Source organism: Ceratotherium simum, chromosome 10 (assembly GCF_057802395.1).
Source record: "Ceratotherium simum simum isolate JZ-2026a chromosome 10, ASM5780239v1, whole genome shotgun sequence".
Classification (NCBI taxonomy): Eukaryota; Metazoa; Chordata; class Mammalia; order Perissodactyla; family Rhinocerotidae; genus Ceratotherium; species Ceratotherium simum.
In genome coordinates, this window is record NC_141909.1 from 299,334 (window position 1) to 319,898 (window position 20,565).

The 20,565-nt window shown below is 55.6% G+C and overlaps 1 protein-coding gene across 4 annotated transcripts in view; it reads left to right on the forward strand.

The window, feature by feature from the left end:
* Positions 1–20,565, forward strand: part of RASA3 (RAS p21 protein activator 3) — a 140,173-nt gene that overhangs the window by 75,086 nt on the left and 44,522 nt on the right. For all 4 annotated transcript variants that reach the window (XM_087435788.1, XM_087435790.1, XM_014781884.2 and 1 more), the window contains 2 exons: positions 8,333–8,427; positions 17,612–17,688. In XM_087435788.1, coding sequence (XP_087291914.1) covers positions 8,333–8,427; positions 17,612–17,688 — 172 coding nt within the window. The remainder of the gene's footprint in view (positions 1–8,332; positions 8,428–17,611; positions 17,689–20,565) is intronic.

The following is a 20,565-nucleotide window of genomic DNA, read 5'->3' on the forward strand; positions in this document are numbered from 1 at the left end:
TGTTCTGTCATTCCTTCCATCTTCCGTACTCTCACTCTGGAAGAACGGTGAGTGCTGCGTGCTGCCTGTTTATTCTGGAACCACTCGGCAGGAATTCATGTTGTTGGAAAGGAGGAGAGATGTCAGTTGAAGGATCTGGTGTGTATCTACCTATTTAACAAATACTTACACAGCGTCTACTATGCGCAAGGTATTCTTCTAGGAGCTTTATAAATACTGGCTCTTTTAATCTTCATAACTTTGTGAAGTAGGTGCATGTTTCGATGGGGAAACTGGTACAGACAAGTCACACAGCTTTTAGGTGGTAGAGCTGGGGTTCAGACCTCAGCAGCCAGGTTCTCAGGTCTGTGCTCATCTTGACCTCATCTTAGATTATGCTTTGTTGCGTTCATTTAGAGGCAATAATCGATCGATTGTGGAGACTAATGGGGAGGGAAAAGTCCAAGATGATCCTGGTTATGGATTTGTACCACCAGGTAGATGGTGGGTTGTGGGATATAGATTGGGCTGGAAAATGATTGGATGGTGGTGGTGGTAGAGGGTGGGAGATGGGGTTGGTGATAGTGGCCGAATGAGTTATTTATCTCAGTACAAGAGAAGACCATCATCCATGACCCACCACCATCCCCTCCCATGAGATGCAATCATTATCACCATCCACCACCCTCTACCCATTGTGTACCATCCACCACCCACCATCCACCATCATCATCCATCACCCTCCACTTTCACTGTCCACCCATCACCTACCATCCCTCATCACCCACCCATCCTCTGCTCATCACCCATCACCCACCATCCACCATCCTCCACCATCACCACCCACCATCCACTGCCCTCCACCATCACCACTGACCATCCACCATTCACCACTACCCATCATCCACCATCACTATCCACCCTCCTCCACCACCCACCATCCACCACCCTCTACCCATCACCTACCATCCACCATCCACCACCACCCATCATCCACCATCACCATCTACCCTCCTCCACCACCCACCACCCGCCATCCTCCACCCATCACCTACCATCCACCATCCACCACCATGCATCGCCCACCATCACCATCCTCCACCGTCCGCCTCTACCACCATGTACCATCCACCATCAGCACCTACCATCCACCATCACCACCCACCATCTACTGCCCTCCACCGTCACCACTTACCATCCACCATTCACCACCATCCGTAATCCACCATCACTATCTACCCTCCTCCACCACCCACCACCCACCATCCTCCACCCATCACCTACCGTCCTCCACCATCACCACCTCCCATCCAACCTCCACCATCACCCACCATGCACCATCCACCACCCTCCACACATTGCATACCATCCACCACCATGCATCATCCACCACCATCACCATCCGCCCTCCACCACCATCTACCATCCACCATCACCACCTACCATCCGCCATCACCACCACCCATCATCCACCGTCCATCCTCTGTCTTCCACCTCCTCCACCCATTATGTACCGTCCACCACCTTCCAGCCCCCATCCTGTCCTTTGATCCATCATTCCTCTCCCAGCACTACTGTTCACCATTTTCCAGCCCCATCTATGTCCCACCACCAAAAATCCACTTGGTGCAGACCCATAACCAGGAGTCCTCCTGGACTCCCCATCCCAGTTATGTCTGTCCCAGCTCCTGGTGTACGTTTCCCCTTTATTGGAGTGGAACCATGTGATCATGGATAACCTCCTTTTCGGGCGTCTGCATCTGAACACCAGATCCTTGCATTTACTTCTTGGATCCTTGGATTTACTTCTGCCTGAGGAGGGTAGCTCTGTACTGGCACAGGACAGGGAGTGGCAGATGCTGGCCTATGGCTGGGGAGGCCTTTTTCTGCAAAGCCTGTTGGTCACAAAGGAGTCATCCTCTTCCACCGAAAGCCGTTTCAGCTTATGCACCTCCTCTGGTGGGAGCCACGTTGGCGCCAGCTTCCCTCGCCTTCCCAGTCCGGTGGACATGCTGGGTGGTGGGTTTCCATTCGACAGATGGCAAGAAATTCTGATTCAAATTCAAAAAGTCTGAAGGCAGCTTTGGTGCTGAGGCCGCATAAAGTGCTGCCTGTGAAGAAATGATTCACGCCTCTGGTAGTGTTTCTGGCAGTGTGGATCAGAGCTTCGAACACTCATTAAAATGCAGAAGCTGATTCATGGGTCTGGGGCAGGGCCTGAGAGTCTGCATTTCCAACAAATGATATTGTTGGACACTGTTGTGATTTAAGTAGAAATAACAGGAGTTTGTTCAGGAAACACACGGGCAAGGATCACATAGGAACTCAGATAATTCACATTTGACTTCATTTTCGATGGAGCTGTGATAGGAGCTTCGCAGCAGAATCCTTAACTCTGAAATGAAGCTGATCAAGATTTGCAAGTTGATGGTGCTCATTTCCCGGGTCTTGAGGGCAGCCGTGCCTCGTGTGTCTGCGTTGGCACGATGGGTGTGAAATCCAGATTCGTCCCTGGCACTCTGCTGCTCTGGCTCGCAGGCTCCCTTTGCCCTCAGAGTGATGCCACATCCTTCATGCTTGCCCTTCCGGGGGTTCCTCCTTTGTGTCCCTGTGACCTCATGGGCCCCTAGGCCCCCTAGTCCCTCTCCCAGCATCACGCCCTGCCTGCTGGCCTCGGCACACACTCGTCCTCTGCCAGCGCCCACCTCAGGCCTTCCCCAGGCCCACGAGGCTGCCGCCAGCCACCCGAGACCCTGGTTAGCGGGAGGCAGCGCCTGCATGAGCCGCCCCTCTGCATCTTCTCCTGCCTTCACCTGCTGGAGCGTTTCTTCTGCTTCTTGTCACGTGTCTGCTGGAGGCAGGCCCGGTTTGTCGTTATCCAGCACTACTTGCTGCGCCAAGGTCTGTGCAGGGGGAGGGCGGGAGCAGGAGAGGGAGGGAGGTGGGTGCCGTCTCCAGCCCTCTATTCAGAGCTGGGGTTTCACCGTGGTGCCTGCGTTGCTCACACCCATGTGATGGGTGAGACTGAACACGGAGACACAGTGCTGGTCTTGGTATTGGCTCAGATTTTTCTAGAGTGAAGAGGAATTTGGTTAATCTTCGGAAGCACATGAGAGCTTTTTTGAGTGGTAATACTAAGGAAAAAGAAACTAAAAAATATTTTTGCCCATTTTAATCAGAGAAGCTGATCAAGTTGGTTCTGAGGTTATTTCCCCTCAAAATAATCAAATAAAATGTCTATTAATCATTCTGTTTAAAGTACCTGCTCTTTTTAAAGATAGCCAGCAAAACCGTGGTTTAGCATTTCTTAGCTTTAAAATTATGGGATGTGGCTGACTTAGACTTCGCTTTTACAGCCATAAAAATAAGTGGCTGTCTGGATCTCCAGGGAGAATTTAAAGTTACGGATAGTAATTATGTTGTGGCCAGGAGGAGAAACCAAGTTCTTGGGGATAAATTTGTGTCAGCGGCTTCTTGCGGTCTGCCGTGTCTGATTTGTTGGTATCATGCGTGGAGGAGCCCGTGCTCGCCTTCAGAGTTCCTAGTGTGCCAGGCGTGCCCCCACCATGCGTTGGAGTCCAGGAGTGAGGAGTATGTCCTGGCGAGGGGCCAGCCCGACGCAGATGCAGGGGCTTGAGTGAAGGTAGCTGGCACTCCTCCGTCCAGATGATAAAGGGATCTCACTCGGGTGATGGGGACACCTGTGGGTTGTGAGACATCACAACATCAGAGACGGTTAAGCAGACATTGTGGTTTGTGGATCAGGTTGTCTCTCAGAACAGCATTTAGAAACATGAATAATTCCAAGATATTTTTTGTTTCATGTGGCTTTGTTCCTGCAAGACTCAAAATCATATTCACATCAGGGGGAAAAGGATGGAGTTTGCAGGAGCCAGGCAGAGAGGAAGGAGGGTCTCTCAGGCCGTTCTGCCCGGTGATGGTGGGCTGGGGGATGGTCAGGGCCTCAGCAGGCGCCGGCTGTGGTGAGGTGTGGTGGGAGGGAGGCCCGAGCCGGGGAGGAGCATGAGGGGCCGTCCTGCCCTCCTACCTAAATGCCGGTCTGAGGAAGTCCCACAGGGCCTGTGGTTTGGGTCTCTCTGGATCTCTGCAGCCGTGCCCACTGCTTTTCTGCGTCTCTCTTGCAGTGGCTCTTGTGTGCTGTGCCGTATGCGGCTGGGCAGGGTTTGGCTCCAGATGGTTCTGCGTGGTGAGAGCTGAGGCAGCAGAGTTGAGTGGGCAGTGGTATTGGCCCTGGGAGTGCTTGGTGTCCTTTGCCCACATCGCAGCTGGACGGAAGTACTGGCTGTGTGAATGAACTGCCCTTGAACTGACGAGCCCTGATTGCAGGATTCCAGGGTCTGTCTCGAGGCTGTTTACGACGTGGGGAGCGTGAGCTAAGTTACCTTCTCCTTGAGAATGTGAAACGTTGTAAAATGACGACCGGCACAACTGGCAGACAGATGGAGGTGGAGGCTGGAGAATCGGGTTGTCCCAACTCGCTGGATGTCGCCAGCACTCTGCTCTCCCAGGAGCTTCCTCGTGTTTGCTTTGCCATCTGCGCTGGTGGGTGTGTCTCAGGGCCTGGGGTCCAGGGCAGAGATGGGCCCACTCAGCTCTCAGACAGGCGTGAAGACCATATGGGAGAAAGTCTCCTCCACCCACCTGGGCCTTCGCTGGGACCTGTGAAATTGGGCAGATTCACCAGTGAGAAACTAGCAGTTAATATTAATGCCTGTCTTGCACGTCCCGTGGGAGGAACCTCAGTGATGGGCCAGTCGGAGCGCTGCCCAGACTCGGGCTGCGCAGCATCTGAGCAGAGGACGATGTGTTTCAGAGAAGGGACAAGACGGACAAGAGAGGTTTTCAGCTTCCAGGGGCGGCAGGCTGCGCGCAGGTAAAGACAGGGGACCATTGGGGTGGGGTTTGTGTGTGCAGGGTCTTGGCGCTGACTCCGGTCTTCTTCTGGGCCCTGAATGTCCTGGGAGGGGACGCAGGCTGTCCTCGTCCCTCTGAGGCGTCTGCTGGCCATCAGGCGGGGAGGCTGTGGGGCGTCTTTCTGCTTTGGTTGATTCTCTTTCGCCTCCAGCTCAAAAAATCCTATGTCAAAGTGGCACGTTTTGGGGCGGCATATTCTGAACTCCACAGGACCAAACAGCAGAGTATCCTCTTCTTTTCCTTAAATCTCACATGGAGGGACAGAATGGGCTGGGCCCCAGTGAGGTCTCGTGTGAGCCTTGGGGAGTAGAACTGAGTCCAGGCCCTGCAAGACCCAGGGGGCAGCTAAGAGGAGGCGACCCTGCAGGGAGACCTCATGGGTGAGGATGTTTGGGGAAGAATAAATCATGGAAGTCAGGCAGGAAAGCAAAAGCCGTAGCAGGTGGGGGTGCAGTCCTGCTGGGGGGACGCCTGTTCACAGGCAACGTGGATGTGTCTGTCACATGCAGCCTCATCTGCGACCTGCCCCTCCAGGATTATTGTAGGACGAGTGAGGAGAAGTATGTAAGGGGACTGCCAGGTAGAATGTTCCAGAAATTACAGAAGAGGGTCAGGCCTCGTTGTGAGTCTGTGGGATGCCTGGCTCGGGGTTAGGACTCTCCTTCTTTTCAGATGGGAGCCAGCAAACGTTTTGTAAGAAACCTGAAATAAAGAGAGATCTTCCTTTGAGGAGAAAACTGCGGGGCGTGTTGGGGAGGGCCAGGCTGGCCAGTTAAGAGTTCTGCGGGGTGGCGCTGGCCGGACCGGATGGCGGCAGCGGGCGTGGGAGCGGGGAGGTGTCCAGGGTGGTCACACTGCAGCAGATGATGCTGGGGTGGACGGAGATCAGAAGGGACCCAGAGTTTCTCACTTCTGTAATTGGACCATGATCCTAAACTAGGGTGTTTGTGTCCTGGGGGTGCAGAAAGAAACATTTGAACTTTAAAAAAATATTTACTTTCCTATCGTCCTTTATCATTTCTACTTTTGTATATGATTTATCAGGAACCTAAGACACATGTGTAGGTGTGTATTGCATGCATACATATATAAACAGGGATGCTCGTGTGGCCGCAGGCACTGGACTCCTCTCCCCGATGGATAGCGTGGTTGCACTGCTTGGAGGCCACTGGGATGGGTGAACGACGCCAGTAGTTGATGTGGGGACCAGAGGACAGCCTAGTGCCCGGTGCCCTGTCCTCACAGGGTGGGGTGGGCGTGTGCTTGCCAGCTGCCCAGCTACTTCTGGAGTCAAGTGAGTGAATAAGCAGACGTGTAATGGTTATCTGTCTGCAGTCAGTGATTATAAACCTACACTGGGTAATGGGTTATCCGTTTGCAGTCAGTGATTGTAAACCTACACTGGGTAATGGGTTATCTGTATGTTCAGTGATTTTAAACCTACACTGGGTAATGTATACTAACGTGTATCATGTAATATTGCGCAAGTGAGTTTATATGCATTTTCCTGAATTTCTAGCCCCAAAGCACCAAGCCTGGTAAGGAATGCAAGTGTCCTCCAACTTTGGGGCCCACAGAAGTCCCCTGAGGCCTCCTAAAAATGAAGATTCCAGGGCCCCACGCCAGATTCTGTTTCCTCCTCTGGCATGGGGCCCAGGACCCTGCATGTTAGGAAGCTCTCCAGGTGTCCTGACGCAGTTGGCTGGTGACCACGCTTGGGGAGACATGGAGTCATAGACCCAGGTGGGCGATGGGGAGGCGGCACTTCCTTCCAGCTGCGTCCTCAGTTTCCATCTTTGCTGTGAGCTGGCCTGAGTGCACACGTGTGCCGTCGTGACCATGGGCCTGACAAGCACAGGTTTGCACATGTGCTATGTAAGCTAAACATACACGTGTGCACACATGCATGCTGTGTAAGCCGACTGCAGATATGTGCACAGCGGGCATGCACACTATGTAATATGACTATGCATATACATGCACACACGTGTGTGCATGCACTATATAAGCTGACTGTGCATACACATGCACACACATGTTCACACACACTGTGTAAGACAGCTGTGCATACACATGCATACACGTGTGTGCACACGCAGTGTAAGCCGACTGTGCATACACATGCACACATCTGTGCACACACACTGTGTAAGCCAACGTTGCATACACATGCACACGTGTGCGCACACTGTGTAAGCCGGCTATGCACACACACTGTGTAAGCTGGCTCTGTATCCGCATGCACACACGTCTGCACACACTGTGTAAGCCAACTGTACATACACATGCACACATGTGTGCGCACGCATTATGTAAGTTGACTGTGCATACACGTGCACGCACATGTGCACACACACTGTAAGCCAGCTGTGCATACACGTGCACACGTGTGCGCACACACTGTGTAAGCTGACTGTGCATATGCATGTACACTTGTGCGCACACACTGTAAGCCGACTGTGTATACACATGCACAGACGTGTGCGCACACACTGTGTAAGCCGACTGTGCATATGCGTGCACACATGTGTGCACACACACTGTGTAAGCTGACTCTGCATACAGATGCTCATGTATGCACACGTTATTCAGCTGAATATATGCATGCTCACATGTGCACATACATTTAAACTAAATATGCAAACATGTACACGTGTGCATGCTATATGAGCTAAATATACAAGCACACTTGCATACACGTGAACACTGTGTAAGTTAAATATGCACACACACGGATTCTAAGCTTTAGCTCATACAAGTGTGTGCGGGCGCACGCGCGCACACACACACACACTTCCATGAAGTCTCCTCAGAGCCCTACCGAGCAAATGCTGCCACATCCCCACTTTGCAGTGTGATGTTGAGACGGGAAGGGATGGTCATGTGGCGTGTCCTGGTCTCACCACCGCGTGGCCGGGGGCTGCCTTCAGTGCTCGCTCCCTCACCCCCGTCCCACATTCCTCCCAGGTCCTGAGCAATTCGCTGTCAGGCGCCTGGCAGAGCCGTTTCTTATTGTAGGAAATGCCCCCACCCTGCACCCCTACCTCTCCCGATCAGTCGCCACAACCACCTCGGGTAACGTGCAAGGAGTAAAAGTGCTCACAAAAGGTGGCTCCGTCCATGCACAGGGTCTGCTCCCATCACGGGAGCAGGTGAGTGGCCCCGCCATGGGGGTGGGGTGTGAGCTGTGCTGCTGATGGGGTGGGAGGTGGGCGCCTTCTAGATGAAATGTCGCCAATATTGATCTTACTGGAAGGAAGACAGCATGGCTTCATCAGTTTATCTGATTATCTATTTTGGATTATACCATTTGGGATAATTCGCAGTGTTGATGGAGAGACTTCTGCATATGAACCTTGTTGGGTCCAGAGGATATGTTCCCACTGGTGACTGCTTCTTCTCTGTGCTTGTGTTTTAGGGAAGGTGGCCATTCAGAAGGAAGACCTGCAGAAGTACCACAACAGGGACACTTGGTTCCAGCTGCAGCATGTGGATGCTGATTCGGAAGTGCAGGTGAGAGACCCTGAGTGGAGCCTGGGAGCACGGTCAGAGACTCTGACTGGGGTTGAAGCGACAGACACGGGTTCTAGTTTTCACAGGGCATAACGGTTAGCAAGTTGTGTCCTTCATTTAGAGTAAATGCAGGCTTGTTAATTTTGTTTATTCCATTGGTCATTGTCACACTTTGTCACGCATGGTTGAAGTAGCTTTAAAAATATAAAATGCGACAGGACAGCAGCACATAATCGCAGGTAAAGAGAAAATAAAGCTGCAGGATGAGGGCCACACAGACTCACCTGCAGGCTCTGCTTCAGGCTCCCTCACTCGGCAGAGAGGGACGTGGAGCCAGAGAAGTGACTAGTTCAGCGCGGCTCCCACCAGCTGGAGCATTGGGCCTCGCCCTGGCTGGCTGGGCAGTGTGTTCACTGGGGCTGACCCCCTTGTCCAAGGGAAAGAGCTACCCCCCAGGATGGAGGTTCTCCCCCTAGTCGAGGAGATGGCGGGATCCAGGCTCCCAACCTCCCCAGGAGGTGGCTTTCGGACTTGCCGTGTGTCTGGGAGAGTGCCTGCTGGGAGGGCAGCCCACCTCGTCTCCTCTCGTGTTCCTGGCGTGTGTGGTTCCCAGTCAAGCCTTGGTTCCCAACCCCATGCCGGTGTCTGGAATTGTACAACCGGGAGCTGTGACTGGACATGACACTGAGATGCACGCGCATTTTCGTTGGCGGGGCCTGAGAGACACCAAGGCTGGCTGGGGTGTGTGAGGCACGCAGGGTCTCTGGCACAGGCAGCCTGCTTGGAGCTCAGTGCCCCATCCACTAGGGAGATATGCTGGCGGTGTCGTCTTCAGGCCTCAGTTTCCTCATCTGGAAAGCAGGGTTTTATGAACCTCTGGACAGTGCCTGATGTCGCAGGGCAGTGATGAGGACAGACTGAAATTGGTGCCTCATGAGGACTTCCCACCCCAGGCTGCTCGTCGGCGTCGGCAGGTCTGGGTGGGCCTGCGTGTCCTCACGCTCCCTCGGGGATCTGCGGCCTCAGCTGAGCTCTGAGGGCAAAGGCGGGGGGCTCAAGGTTTCCGCCTGCTGAGGCCTCGGGCACACAGGCCCCTGGTGGCCACTGGTGTCGATCCACAGACAGCCAGAGAGAAGGGTTGAGGAGGTGAGCCAAAGAGCTGCTGTCACCATGCTTCACACTTGATCAGCTCAACCGAGGGGCTCACGCCTGCTGCGGAAACTGGAAGACACTATGGTTACTCAGAGCGAGTAACTGTGCCCCGAGTCCAAGAGCAGAGTTCCAACAATAGATGAACATCAGCGCCAGGAACACACGGCCAGCTGCCCTTGCTCAGGTGACTCGGACATCTCCTCTTTAGAGAGAAGGTTCCAGAAGTGATGTGCTGTGATGGTGCCTGTGACTGGAACCCTTCCTGCTCTTTATTTTGGCCATTCCCCCTGTCACTGTTATTCTGAAATAAAGCAGCCTGTGGCACCGTCATTGGAAGGACTTCAGCTGTTTCGCCCCAGGTCTAAGTTTGATTTCATTGGCAAGGGTAGCTTTTCTTTTTTCTTGCCTTCTTTTTTTGTTACTTAACTTTTAACTTTGAAGTGGCTACACATTCACAGGAAGTCTCAAACAACAGGACACAGGGAGTAATGATGAGCAGACGTGTGCTGTGCTGTTTGTCCCTGAGGACTGACGTCGGGAAGGACGCGGGCTCGCTGCCATCCCCTCTGTGGGACAGCCTGGTGCAAGGTCCCAGCCAGGGCGCTGATGTTCCTGCCATCCACAGATCATCCAGATCTCACCAGTGTCAAGTGTACACATGTGTACAAGCGTGTATGTGCGCGTGCGTGCACAAGCACAGGTGTGAATCTCGTGCAGCTGTCATCATGCATGTGCATGCATGCATCCTGTGCAGTTCATCATGAGTGTAGATTTCTGTAACCACTGCCTCCATCAGGATCCAGAACCGCTCCGCCACCATAGACCTCGTAAACCCGGGTGCTGTGTTAACCATGCAGCTGTGGAATGTTTGGACTGTTTCCTAACCGATGTGTTCAGAGCCCGTGGACAAGTCCTGTCCCCTGAGCCTGACTCTTACCACCTGTGAAACGGGACGCAGACTCCAGGTGGGCCAGGTTCCTGGGAATTTGTGAATTACAGACGGCAAGTGCACATCTTTCTTCCTTTGAGGAAAGGAGGCAGGACGGCATGTATTGACCACCCATGAGGTTCCAGGCGCCGTGCGGGCACTTCACTGAGGGAGGTTAGTTCTGGTGGGGGGGGGGGGGGTGCCTGCTCCGCAGGGGGCCGTGTGCAGCGGGAGCAGCGCCGCCAGACTCAGACCTTTAAAGAGCAATCGCCATCTTTCTCCGCTGCACCGCTTCCCTCTGAAACGCCACATATATGGTTTTTAGAGGGGCACAGGACGGCCTGTGGCTCTGGAGTCCATCTGCTCTGTAGTTGATAAAGGGGCATGTTGGAGAGAAGGTGCCCCAGAACTGGGGCCAAGTCAAAAATGGGGGAAGACGGTTTAAAAACTGCCTGGCTGGGGCTGGCCCCGTGGCTTAGCGGTTAAGTATGCGCGCTCCGCTACTGGCGGCCTGGGTTCGGATCCCAGGCATGCACCGACGCACTGCTTGTCGGGCCATGCTGAGGTGGCGTCCTACATACAGCAACTAGAAGGATGTAAAACTATAACATACAACTATCTACTGGGGCTTTGGGGAAAAAAAAGGAGGAGGATTGGCAATAGATGTTAGCTCAGGGCTGGTCTTCGTCAGCAAAAAAAAAAAGAGGAGGATTGGCATGGATGTTAGCTCAGGGCTGATCTTCCTGACAAAAAAAAAACCTGCCTTGCTTCCTTCTGGAACTGTCTGCAAAGGTGTCTGGTAAATCACTTTATTAAAAAGAGCTCATCACTCTGTTCCTTCCCTGACCTTCTGTGGGGACAACAGGACATGGGGACATCAGGACATGGGGACATCAGAACATGGGGACATCATAATGAGGCGGTTGGCAGGGACGGGCCTGGACTGTGGCCTGTGCTGTAGGACGTCACAGCTTGCATCTGGAGGTGTCCCTTCTTTCCGCCACGGGCCCTCTTGGTGCTGAGTGGGAGGGGCAGCCCCCAGCACCTGAGCCGCCCAGTCCCCCGACTCCTCCAAGGATGGCGGCAGCCAACGACTCTGCTCGATGCTCTGTTTTGTCTTGGTAAACTTGTTATCAAAGTGTGTGTTCAGGAAAGTGCGCAGACAGGTGAGCCGACCCCACAGACCCTGACAGCCCCACTAGGTCATTCCGTTCTTGCACCACTAGACGGGGCAGAAACCGCCTCACAGTGGACTCTCCGGGATGTTCCTCTTGTGGGTCAGACAGTCCTGTTTGGAGAATTTCTGGAACAATCCACTTCCCAGGACCCAGCTTTGAACCTTTCTATGGGTCCCAGGATGTGCAGGAGGGCAAGGGCGAGGTCCGGCCTCCTTCCTTCCCCTCGACGTCCGTTTCTGCGTTTCTTTTGTCCGGTTTGCTCTTTACTTTCATCTTCTCTCTTCTCAGTAGTCTCATCTCCTCACAGTGGGTAGAAGGTCCCAGAGCTCAGTTGCGTGGTCCCAGATTCTCCTCTTTGCTGACCTCTGCTGACCTCTGCTAACCTCTGTGCTGACCTGTGCTGACCTCTGCACTGACCTCTGCTGACCTCGGCTGACTTCTGCACTGACCTCTGCTGACCTCTGCACTAGCCTCTGTGCTGACCTCTGCTGACCTTTACGCTGACCTCTGCTGACCTCTGCGCTGACCTCTGCTGACCTCTTTGGTGACTTCTGCTGACCTCTGTGCTGATCTCTGCACTGACCTCTGCTAACTTCTGAGCTGACTTCTGCTGACGTGCTAACCTCTGCGCTGACCTCTGCTGACCTTTGCACTGATCGCTGGTCTGCCCCGCAGCCCTGCAGGTCAGGACTCAGGGAGGCTGCTCCCTGCTGCGTGCACATAGCATCTGCGGACCAGGGATCTGACGCCTGCCTGAGGAAATCGTATGGAACCACCAGCGCTCTTTCCCTTTGGAATTAATAAAGTTTATTTTTCGGGCAGTCTTAGATTTGCAGAAAGGTTGAGGAAAAGTTCACAGAACCCGTGTGCCCCTCTCTGGCACCATGACTACTGTTGACGTCTGTGTGCACTCATCACGCTCACTGGGCCAACATCAATAGTGATTACTGACGGAGGCCAAGGTTGACATGGGGTCACCCTCCAAGCTGTGTGTCCTGTTGGTGTGACAAGGGCATGGTGCGGACCCCCAACGCCAAGCCACCCAGGACAGCTTCCTGGAGCGGGGGTGACGGCCCCCGTCTTCATTAGTTAGTGGTAATCTGTGTCCTGTCTCTCTTTTCCTAGTTGGCCTGTCTAGAGGTTTATCAGTTTTATTGATCTTTTCAAAAAACCAGCTTTTGGGTTTGTTGATTTTCTCTATTTCCTGTTTTCAATCATCGATTTCTGCTCTCGTTCTTGTTACTTCTGTTTTTCTGCCCACTTTGGATTTAATTTGCTCTTCTTTGTCTAGTTTCTTGAGGTGGAAGCTTAGATGACTGATTTCAGGTCTTTCTTCTTTTCTAATATGCATTCAATGCTGAAAATTCCCTCGAAACACTGCTTTTGCTGCATCCCACAAATTTTGATAAGTTTTATTTATGGAAAGAAATGAATTCAAAATACTTTTCAATTTCTCTTGAGACCTCTTCTTTGGCCTCTCTGTTGTTTGGAAGTGTGTGGTGTAGTGTCCACATGTTTTGGGATTTCCAGGTGTCTTTCTGTTACTGACTGCTGGTTTCGTTCCCATGTGGTCTGTGAGCAGACACGTGTGATTTCTGTTCCTTTAGATGTGTCCCGTGTGGTTTAGGGCCCAGGGGTCTGTCTGGGATGTCGTGTGAGCTTGGGGACATGTTCTCTGTTGTTGGTGAAGAGTTTCCAGGTGGAATTGGACCTGGGGGGTCGGTGCTGCTGTCAGTTCACAGCTGCTTTTTTAAACTTCTTGATGTCATTATTCACCTCAAATAGGAATGGGAAAAACTATCCAATCAGCATTTTTAATGCTCTGTCCTAAGGTTTTCTGTCCACGTAGACCAAGATAGATGCAGGACAGCTGCCTGGGTCTCCGTCCATCTTGCCCGGGTCACAGTTACTGGGCAGGATTCGGCTGTACCATTGGGCTTGACCTGCCCCAGTCGGGGTCCCAGGGCTTGCCAGGCTGGGACCCCTTGCTCGGCGGATGGGGTCTGTGACCCCTGTGGAGACAGCCTCTGTGGGGTCCACACAAGCCTGGGGCAGTTTCTTGGAGGGTGGCGTGGGGTTCGTGTAGCTCAGACATGTCTGTGTCGAAGGTTCTGTGGGCCAAGAGGCTGGCTGTGGAGGCCGAGCCCAGAAAACCCGCCCTTCCTGCCCCGAGGCGGAGGGTGTGGCCCTCAATGCCCGGGGTGGGGCATTTGTGGTTGTTTGTGCAGGAGGTTGCCTGTCGCCCACAGCGCGAGAGGCACCGCCCAGACCTTAGCGAAGCCATGAGGCAGACGTGAGCTCGGGGCCGCAGGTTTGCTGAGTTCCTCGGCGGCCTCCCGCCCTGGGTGGTGTTTGTGTTCTTCTGTTTGTTGAGCTCAGTACGGCCGCCGTGGTGAGGAAGTGCTCGCCCGGGAGGAAGCACGGCCGGCTCGGGGTCTTTCTGGGGGAAACAGGAAACGGGCATCAGCGGCCCGGGTCCATCCAACCCAGATGCGTTCTTTGGCTTCTTGGAGCCTGAGTAAGATACGTCAGTGACATGTCAGTCTGAATGGCCGTTGCCAGTCTTAAAGAGTAATCCATGAAGGAGTGGTGCCCAGGGCGCCTGAGGATGCAGTGAACACACGTCACAGAGCCGTCCTGTGCCGAGTTCTGACTCTGTCCCTTTGTCACGAGCTCTCGTCCTGGGCTTGGTAAGAGGGCAGGGTGTTGCTGTCAGCCCCCGTGTCCTCATCTCAGCTGAGGGGACAGCGCCCACCTTGTGGGCTTGTGCTGAGACCATGGGTCATCCGGAGAGCTCTCACCCCTGCTGCAGGAGCAGCTCTGTCACAGGCCCTGCTGTCACCCTGGGTCTTTGTCTTCTCTGCCCGAGGAGCCAGCTGGCACTGAGGCCCCTCATTGGTTACTGGCCTGAGGATTTACTCCCGCCGGCTGCAGGGGTGGGCAGTCAGCCAGGGGGTTGGGACCAGACACGTGCGCAGGTGGAGGCCGACCCCGGAGCGGTTGTTTGCATGCTTGTCAGATGAGGGACGCATCCGGTAGAAGCTCCCAAGGGCTCCCTGTGGGAAGAGCCCATTGGTTCCTGGGGAGGCTGGCTGCTCCAGGCGAGCGTGTCCCTCCGCAGGCACTCCGAGAGTCCACGTGGCGGGCACCGGTCAAAGCCCTTTGCAGATGTTGGCTCTGTGCTCAGGTCACTGGGCATCGCCCAGGATCACAGGGATGGGATGCCGACGGGCTGGTCCTGGCGTCCTGGACTTATCCCTGGGCATCTTGGCTGCCCAGAGCTCCCACCCTCCCTGCAGCCACTCTTTCTGGCAGGTGAGGGGAAGGCCCGAGAGGGCAGCACCCAGCCCTGTCCACAGCTGGGTGTGGCGTGGGCGCCCAGGCCGAGGTCGGGGCTCCTGAGGTCGGGACTGCCACGGTTGGGGCCTTGTGCCGTCTGCCCCAGGAGGAGGCCGACCCTGCCGTCCTCATCATCAGGGGGCCCTGCTGCCCTGTCCGCGCAGATCTCCCGTGTCGTCGTCGTGGGCGTGGCAGCTGCGTGGGCTGCATCTTGTGGGGAATCTCGAAGCTGTCCTCCTGCGATGCTGCGGGCTGGCCCCGTGCTGTGGCCTTCGGGAGCAGCCACTTGTTTGGGCTCGCAATCCCCGAGCCCATTAAAGGGAGGAGCTGATTTGCTGTAAGAAAGGCTTCTGTGGGGAAGTTGCAACCAGTGTTTATGGCACATGTACTTTCCAGTATCACCCCTGCCCCAAGGAGGGGCCTGCAGAGCATGTGGTCGCCTGGGACACAAGCGGACATGAGGATGCGAGGGGCTAGGGTGAAGGAGGCACATGTAGACCAGGCTGGAGAGGCGTCACCCCCGAGCTGTCTCACCCCAGGTCCTGGTTTCTTGTTTATTTTCCAAATAAGTGGATCCTGGTGCCTCTGTCAAAGGACAACGGCGATGCTTCCACGTGGGGCCAGGCTCAGGGGCGGGCGAGCTCCCTGTGCCTCAGCTCTGGAGTGCAGGGAGCCCTCCATGACCTGGCTCTCCCTCACGTCATGGACGTCCTCAAGACTGTCGTGATGGAGACGTCTGGGTTGGGCCCTCTCCTTTCTCGTAATCAGTGCCACGTGCATTTTGGTGAAACGCTTCTTGGGTGGTTCAAAGTTCAGGCTCTGAATCCAGCAGGTGAAAGGACAGTGAGCTGTTTGGATCACGCCATCGGCACGGCCTTCCCTCAGCCAGAAGGGCCGGTTATCGGGGGCAGCGACGTGGGGACGCGGATCCAGAAACCTCACGTTGTTGGCCAGATGGTTTCTCACGGAACTGGTCCAGAACCGGGATTTCTGCTGGCGAAAGGCCAGCACATTCTCCCTACCGACGCCCCAGGACACGGTCCGGGGAGACACAGATGAGCTCATCCCAGGACCTCATGGGGGCCGGACGCTGGAGCTGCAGACTGGAGCTGTGTGGACGGTATGCTGGAGCGCCGATGGGTGAAGAGGAGTAGAGCGGCCGGTGTCGGGACGGGGCAGCACACGCCCGGGGGGGAGGACACTCAGGAGTCTCTGGAGCTGCCAAGGGGAGCCGGCCGCACAGGAGTGTCCACAGGGGCGTCCGGAGGAGCAAGCTCAGGAGGCTGTGGGGGCCGGCCAAGCAATCCTGCCCGCGCTCTTGCCCGCCTGCTCTGTCCTGTCTCATCCACCCCATCCTGGATCCTCTGAGACGAGGCGGCCATCAGCTCCCCAGGCTGCAGGGTCCAGATGTCCTGGTCAGAAAGGACCTAGGGATGATCAATCCAGCCTCCTTTTTCTAGATGATTTTAATTCAGCGATACGATACATCCTCTTACATGAGTGCACGCATCACACTCACCGTCTCATGTTAGCGCATGTGTCACACTCACTCTCACATAAGCGCACTTGTCCCACTATCGCACGTAAGTGCACGTGTCACACTCTCACGTAAGCGCACGCATCACACTCACCGTCTCACATAAGTGCGAGCTTCACACTATCATGTAAGCCCACGTGTCACACTCACCGTCTTACGTAAGTGCGCGCGTCACTCTCTCACTTAAGCACACGTGTCACTCTCACGTAAGTGCACGTCACATTCACCGTCTCACGTAAGCACGTGTCACACTCACCGTCTCAAGTAAGCGCACGCTTCACACTCACCGTCTCAAGTAAGCACGCACCTCTCACTAAAGGCACATGTCACTCTCACGTAAGTGCGTGCATCACACTCATGTAAGCACACGAGTCACACTCACTGTCTCATGTAAGTGCATGTGTCACACTCACGTAAGTGTGCACATCACACTCACTGCTGGATTTGAGGGACAGGTGTTATTGTTATTTCTTCTTTTCTTTATGCCTCTTCTTCCTCTCCCCCTCATGACCCTTGACCCCTGATGACGCCCCGGTCACGTCCTCCTCGCTGTCCTCACTGTCTTCCCGCTAGTGTGACCCTGTGGGCAGACACGGGTAGAAATACAGCACCTCTGCTCTCCTTATAGAAGCATCCGTGAGCACTAGCCTCCTGCCAGAGAAGCAGGACTAACGTTCCCTGGCCTCTGATCCAGGCCTCAGCGTGGACACAGAAGCACTGAGGCCTCCAACACAGTTGCCCAGACCGCAGGCCCACACTGTGTGGGCAACATAACCTGTAGCAAGCAGACATGTGGGGACAGTGCTTCTCCACCGTTGCTTGTGCTTTTTAACTTCTTTCTTCTGAGACAGCGGCTGCTGTCAGCGGAGCTAGGAGCGCGATGGCTGGAACCTGGAACTCTCTGGGGAGCCACACCTATCCTGGTCCCTGGGTTCTGAGTTGGGGGCGGGTGGAAGCGCGGTGGACACCTCTTGGGGTCAGGCGTCACCACACGTTTGTGAACAGAGACTCTGCCACTCGTGGCCATGACCTCTATCATTGTGCTTTCAGGGCAAGGTCCACCTGGAGCTGCGGCTGAGTGAGGTCATCACCGACACAGGCGTTGTCTGCCACAAGCTGGCCACGCGGTAAGACCCAGACGGCTGTCGCTGCTGGTCTGCTCCCTGGGAGTGGGGCGGGTAGCTGTTTTTCAAACAGATGAATCCAAATTCTTCCCAGACTCAGTGATTTCAAAGGTTCTGGCATGTAGTTCTGAATACCCTCGAAAGAGCAAATGCTTGTCCTGGAGGTGACGTGTTTGGCTTTTGCAAACAGCCAGAGTCATTCAGGGCGATGTTTAGACAGAGACGTTGGTGTCACACCCGGCGTTAGAAAGAGGAAGTGGTGAGGTGGCATGTTCGAGGCCAGAGGGCAGAGCCGGGGCCTGAATGACCCCGAATCCAGAGCTCCTCCCGCCCTGATGCTTGGTGTGTCTGCACATGCGTGAGTGTGCAGGTGCATGAGCATGCACGTCTGCGCACGTGTCTAAAGGTGGTCTCCATATCTCGTGGTGGGGTTCTCGGCCTAGAGGGTCGCGGATCCCTTAGGTCACCTGTAGGAAGCGTGGACTCTCAGAAGATGCCGAGACACACACACCATTTTGCACACTCTGTAGCCCTCTGACCCCAGGCCTCAAGGTGCACACGTCCCAGTGGAGACCCTCCTCTCTCGCTGCCTGCCCAGTGAACCCTGCCTGTGTCTTTACCAGCCCACGTGCCCATCTTTCGGGACCAGTGGGCAGCGGTGGAAGGTGGGCTCTGCCCCACCCCGGAGTGGCCCAGGGGTTGGAGAACCAGGTGGCTCCTCCGAGTGAAGGGCAGTTGGGGGTTGGCCTGCTCTGTCAGGAAGGACGTGAAGACATGTGGAGGTCAGTCCTTTGGTGGTGGGGCCCACGAGAGATCGAGAGGGCCTTCCTGCTGGTCCTGCCGAAATGCCGGCTGGTCAAGGAGTGCATGCAGCCCCTTGATGCCCACACATTTGTGGGCAGGGAGACCTTGCCTTGATTTGCTGGCTGGGCACGTTCATCCCACGTCCGCCCACCTCCAAGTCCGCGTGTGACAGCAGGACTCTGCGGCTGCCGGCTCTCCGGGTCTTGTTAGGGTGCACGTTGGGCTGTGGTTCCAGGAACACAAATATCTAGAGTTGGGACTGTGGGCGGCAGCTCTGTCCAGTCTCCCGCTGCTGGCACACGAAGTCCCAGAGCCCGTGACTCGGACCTCAGGCTGAGGGCTTGGGGTTCTGATAGGAAACACGGGCGTGGTGGGCACCTGGCCCCTTTTTTGGTTTTGCTTTTTTTAAGGAGCTGTGGTTTAGAGAAAGTGTCAGGATGGGAACTGGGAAGGTTCTGTGCAGCTCATGTTTCCTGGGAGGAGCAAATCCTGGAACAGAGTAGCCTCAGGCTGTAGCTTCAGGCTTGGACCCTTGCAGACGACGGCGCCCTGCAGCGAGCCTGGTTAGGAGCGGGCCCCACAAACTCCGTGTTTCTCACTGGTTTAAATTCACCCCAGCAGTGAGCTGGGATTGCTCTGGAACAGCTTTCTCCCCTCTGCTGCCCACCTGGCTCCAGTCGACCGCGTTCCTGCTCTGACGTCTGCTCGAACCCGCCTCATCAGGTTCCAGACACCCCAGCACTTGGCCACACGCGGAGGTCAGCGCTGTGGGGGACATCCGCTCCTTCCTGTGTGCCCAGGAGGGGCAGGAACTAACCTCATTGGGCCGGGGCCCTGCTGCCCACCTGCCCCGGAGAGGGGCTTTCCTGGGGGTCCTCAGACGGAACAAGCCCCCTCTGCCTCTTTGCTTCTGTGCCTCTCTGCCTGGAATGCCCTCCTTCAGATCCCCTTTCATTCAAGTCTCTGCTCAGATGTCCCCAAGGGGCCGTCTCCCTTTGGAGCAGGCACAGCCAGCCCTCGGTGTCCTGCCTGCCCCTCGGCACACCGATGTGCCTGCGGTGGGGATTGTGTTTGGTGCACTCGCCCTGGAATGCGAACCTGGAGGGCAGGGGCTGGGTCCCCAACACCTGGAACAGGGCCTGGCAGATACCCGTGTCCTGGGCATGTTGCAGTTCGTCTCACAGCCCGTCTGTCCAGCGGAGTGGGAAGGAGCCCCCAGAGGAAATGAGACACTGCCTTTCTCCCGCTGGCGTCTCCGCGAGTGCTGAGCGGGACTCGGGCCTCTCACGTTTGGGAATCGGGCCTGTCACACTCATCTCGCCATTGTCCCTGGGAGGCTGCGCAGCTGCGGTGAGGGGCTCGGGGCTGACGTCCGAGGTGGCACCTGCCTGGTGGGCAGGGCTTTCTCCAGGCTGGGCTGCCTCACGGAGGCCCGGCGCTCACTGCTCCATCCGTCCGTCCCTCGTGCAGCATGTACCTCTGAGCGCCTGCTCGCGGCCAGAGGTGCCATGGGCTCCCATGTCAGCCAGGCTCCCGCTTTGGACAGCTCCCGCCCGCTGTAACAAGCACCATGTAGGGATGTGTCGTGTGCCGAAACACCCTCTTACTGGAAGGCCAGAGGTGTGGGGAGGGCTGTCACAGGGGCCAGCAGAGGAAGGGGAGGCCCAGAGGCCACAGCGTGCTGGGACGGACCCAGAGAAGGGGAAGGCCACAGAGACGGCTGCACAGAGGAGCAGCCGCTGAGCTTGGCATTGGGGGAGACGGCTGCCATTGTGGGTCTGTGGACCTGCTCCCATCCCACCTGGCATGTCCCCTGCCTTCCTGACCACATCTCCCACTGCCCCCATCCAGGCACGCTGCCTCCTTGCTCTCCTGGTCGTGGGGTCTGGGGTCTGGGCTGGCTCCTCCTTTGCCTGCCCCTCACCCCCTCACTCGCTGCTCACGCTGACTTCCTCTCCAGAACGCCAGCCCTGTTCCACCCATGGGTGGGTCCCAAGCATCCAGGCACTCGATGAACACCTGTGGATTGCGGGAAGGGGTCTCAGGAAGGCTGTGGGCCTCTGCCCGTCCTGTCAG